Source organism: Carassius auratus, chromosome 1 (assembly GCF_003368295.1).
Source record: "Carassius auratus strain Wakin chromosome 1, ASM336829v1, whole genome shotgun sequence".
Taxonomy (NCBI): Eukaryota; Metazoa; Chordata; class Actinopteri; order Cypriniformes; family Cyprinidae; genus Carassius; species Carassius auratus.
Window position 1 is genome coordinate 31504292 of NC_039243.1, and position 3573 is coordinate 31507864.

A 3573-nucleotide genomic window follows, 5' to 3' on the forward strand; every position below is an offset into this window, starting at 1 on the left:
TGCTGTGTGGTCATAGTACACTGATGAGAGTCGACAGTAATAGTTGAGTTGTTGAACGACTCCTTTGTTTGTTTCAGCTCGAAAAACAACTCATAGACTCCTCCTTCGAACAGAGAACTGAAGTAACGAGGGATCAGGGTGCGCCCGATGGCTGGGGCAGAAGGAGGGAGAGAGAGAGAGAGAGAAATGTGTGGAGACGTCAGTTGCAGTCGCTGGTTACCAAACGGAAGGAAAACAATGGTATAGATGCAGAGATCTTTATTTATTTATGCCCTTATGATGAAAGAGACTCAAAGTTGGGTGACACACTAACCGGCAACTGTGTGTGTGTGTGTGTGTGTGTGTGTGTGTGGTCCCCTAAGAGACAGAAACAAACAGGCTACTGAATGCCGCGGGCGTTAAGTCCAGCAGGCTGTGCGCGCGCTCAGAACAGTTAGTGCTCTGGAGCTGTCAATCACTGCAGTAGAGGTGTGTGAAGTCTGCAGGTCCATATTTATTTGAACACCCCAGACCTGTCAATCAAATCTCACCACATACACAGTGAATAAGGAATGAATGAGAATGAGTGAAATCCAGCACAACTGTGTCCCTGTCTAACTCCAAACAGGCTGAAATTCATCTAAATTCAAACTCGGAAACCTTAGAAAGAGAGAAAGATTTTCTGATATCAGAAATGCTTTACACATTTTTTAAAGTACATGTGCGCTCACAGATTTAATTTTCATTTATTACTCTGATCATATGTATACAGTAATTTCAACATATTTTGATGTTTACAAGTTCGGTTCGGATCCTCTCTATAATATAATTTTCTGTTGTGGTGTTTTTAGCAATATAATTTTGTAAATATTAATAACCAGGGCGGCAGTTTTGTAAAAAAATAAAAATTAAATAAAAATTCCCAAGAACACAAACACAAGATTACAGTAATAAATATCATTATTTAACATTTTTTTCTTTATGCTTACATTTGGACTGTTATATCATCCTTTTTTTTTATTTTTTCTCTTTTTTTTGTGCACATAAAATGTATTAAAGCCAGAAACTAAAAACATTAGTCAATGTATGCATGCACTGTATTTTTACTGTATTTATTTTTATAATTAAAATGAATGTCATTGACTCATATATTCATATTATGGCTGTGCACACACTCACTGTATGTCTTTGGCCCCTCCTCCAGGCAGAACGAGAGAGTCAGTGTGGCGTCTTCTTCAAAGAACTCAGTGCAGAATGCATCCCACCACAGAATATCACAGTCCTGTGGGATGACACATGAACACATATTTAACACTGAGTGAGACTTGGCCTCTGAATGACCCAAAATGACCATAATTAGGCCTGGCACAGTGATTATCATTTCAAAGCGTTCTGTTTATTATAAACACACACCCAAGTTGACTCTCCCTATTAAGAGCAGCAATTTACACCACAAATCCAGCCAACTACTGCTGGCCTGCTATTGAGATTCACTTGATTGTATTGGATTTTATCTGTATTTTGAACATGTATAAACATGTGAGTGTGTGTTTCTATAGGTCATCATTTCAACAGTCCGGTCTCTCTTAGTGGTATCTGTCAAAATATTATAACTCCAGGTGTGCTGAGCAGCATTTCATACCTTTGCTGATACATTTCATTTTCTCCCTCTTATCCACATAGCTTTTTCTGAGTGTAGGCAATATTTTAAAAGTACTATTTATTGTGGATTATTTTTGCACACACACACCGATGGCAGCAGGAGAAGCAAATATTAACACAGCTTACACTGCAGTTTAAATCAGGACTTACTGAGGGAGAAGAATTATATAAATATATATATATATATATATATATATATATATATATGCATCATGGGAGAGTAATACTGCTCACAGTTTGGCTGGTCTCTTTCTTATGAAGAGTACTATTATAAATCTACCACATAAACATTACAGAACATCACCTTGCTGTTTGGTTCCTGAAAACCTCCACATAATCAATAGTGCATTTAGCATTTTACCAAACCAAGGACTAATGTGTTGTGTTCCTAGTTCAATCCAGTTCAGCGAAAGTCCTTGTCTGTAAATGAACAGTGGGGTCACACTGTGGTGATGCCAGGGGAATTAAACAATTTGTTAGAGGTATTTTTCCATGTATGGGGACACTTTGGCAACTTCAAAAAAATGTACTTATTCAAATTATGTTTCATCTATGCTAAAACGTGTAAAGTTTTGTAATTAAATATCTGATCAAGGCTTTGGCAACCCTCAAGTGAGCTTTGGTGTTTGATGTGATGGTTTGGATTTTCATTTTGAGTTCAGCAATAATTATGTTTTACAGTAATGGCATGATGATAATGACATTTATTTCAGTTTTAAGCGATACGTCAACTTTTAGCGCATAAAAATACATTTACAACTAGCCCATTACTTGTTTGGTAGCCTAAAATATTATAATTGATTAAATACTGATCTTCGAATTGCTGTTCACTTCATATTTTCATCATTATATATATATATATATATATATATATATATATATATATATATATATATATATATATATATATATATATTAGCAGTATTTAGAACAGAATTTTAGGATATTATGTAAATACTAATTTAATTAATAATATATTTTGAAGTCCTTTTAAGTCTTTTAATAATTTTATCATTTTATTATAAAGTAATTATTTATGTAAAATTCTTTCTTTACAATCATCTTAATGGACAGAAAAGTTCTCCTGATAATAGTTACATGATATATCAATATTATGTAAAAATAATTATGTTCGCTTCATACTTTAAGAACGTAAAACGGATCGTATATAAAATATTAAACGCAAAGTCCTTATCATCTGTTGTTGTATTTTTCGTGATCACTCACCTCAGGCCGGGACTGGAGCCGTTTGTTGAGCTCGTGCATCCGGTACTCCGGCTGCACCGGGTAGGGCGCGTGTCTCCGGTAAAACGGACCGAACGGAGAGGAGTAGAAGGGGTCGCGCGGCGCGCCGGTCATGGTTTCTGTTACCGACAGCGCGCGAGGAGCGCATCCACACGCAGCACGTGGAGCACGACGATCGTAAACATACACACACACGCGCGCGCACGCGCTCGGGGACAAACGGAGAGATGCGACTGTCAAATCACACGCGCGCTCTGCTGTGAGAGGAGAGCAGAGGAGAGGGGGAGGGAGGGACGACTGAAAGGAGAGAGAGAGACGAAGGAGGGGTGAAGCAATGGAGAGAGGCTTCTGTAATTGGAGGGTCTTTCCTTACAGTACAGTCTGACAAGTTGGCCAATTAGAGCAAAATTCAATGCAATGCAATCACTGTTTGCTTTTATAATGTTTCGGATAAAATCCCCAATGTACGTCATCAGTTAGTAGGCCTACTGCAGTATGTGGTATAGTAGGATAGCTTGCTGATGTGCAAATTAATTGCACTGAGCATTGCACATATTTAATGCAGTACTGCAACTACTGTGCGTGTGTGTGCGCGCGCGCGCGTTTCTCTACTTGTATTTTTCCATCTCTTTCTTTATGACTCACACAAGAGACTTGCTCTCCCACATACATACAGACACATTCTCT

The 3573-nt window shown here is 37.8% G+C and overlaps 1 protein-coding gene across 2 annotated transcripts in view; it reads right to left on the reverse strand.

The window, feature by feature from the left end:
* The window catches only part of LOC113107568 (LIM domain-binding protein 2), a 12053-nt gene extending 8879 nt beyond the window's left edge, over positions 1-3174 (reverse strand). Inside the window, exons 1-3 of one of the 2 annotated variants that reach the window (XM_026270174.1) lie at positions 2869-3172; positions 1159-1261; positions 1-151 (exon numbers count right to left, since the gene is read on the reverse strand). The exon at positions 1-151 is cut by the window's left edge and continues 22 nt beyond it. In XM_026270174.1, coding sequence (XP_026125959.1) covers positions 1-151; positions 1159-1261; positions 2869-3000 — 386 coding nt within the window. In that variant the 5' untranslated portion in view covers positions 3001-3172. Of the gene's footprint in view, positions 152-1158; positions 1262-2868 lie in introns of both variants that reach the window. The other variant, XM_026270182.1, reaches the window with a different exon arrangement.
* Between the last annotated feature and the right edge of the window lie 399 nt (positions 3175-3573).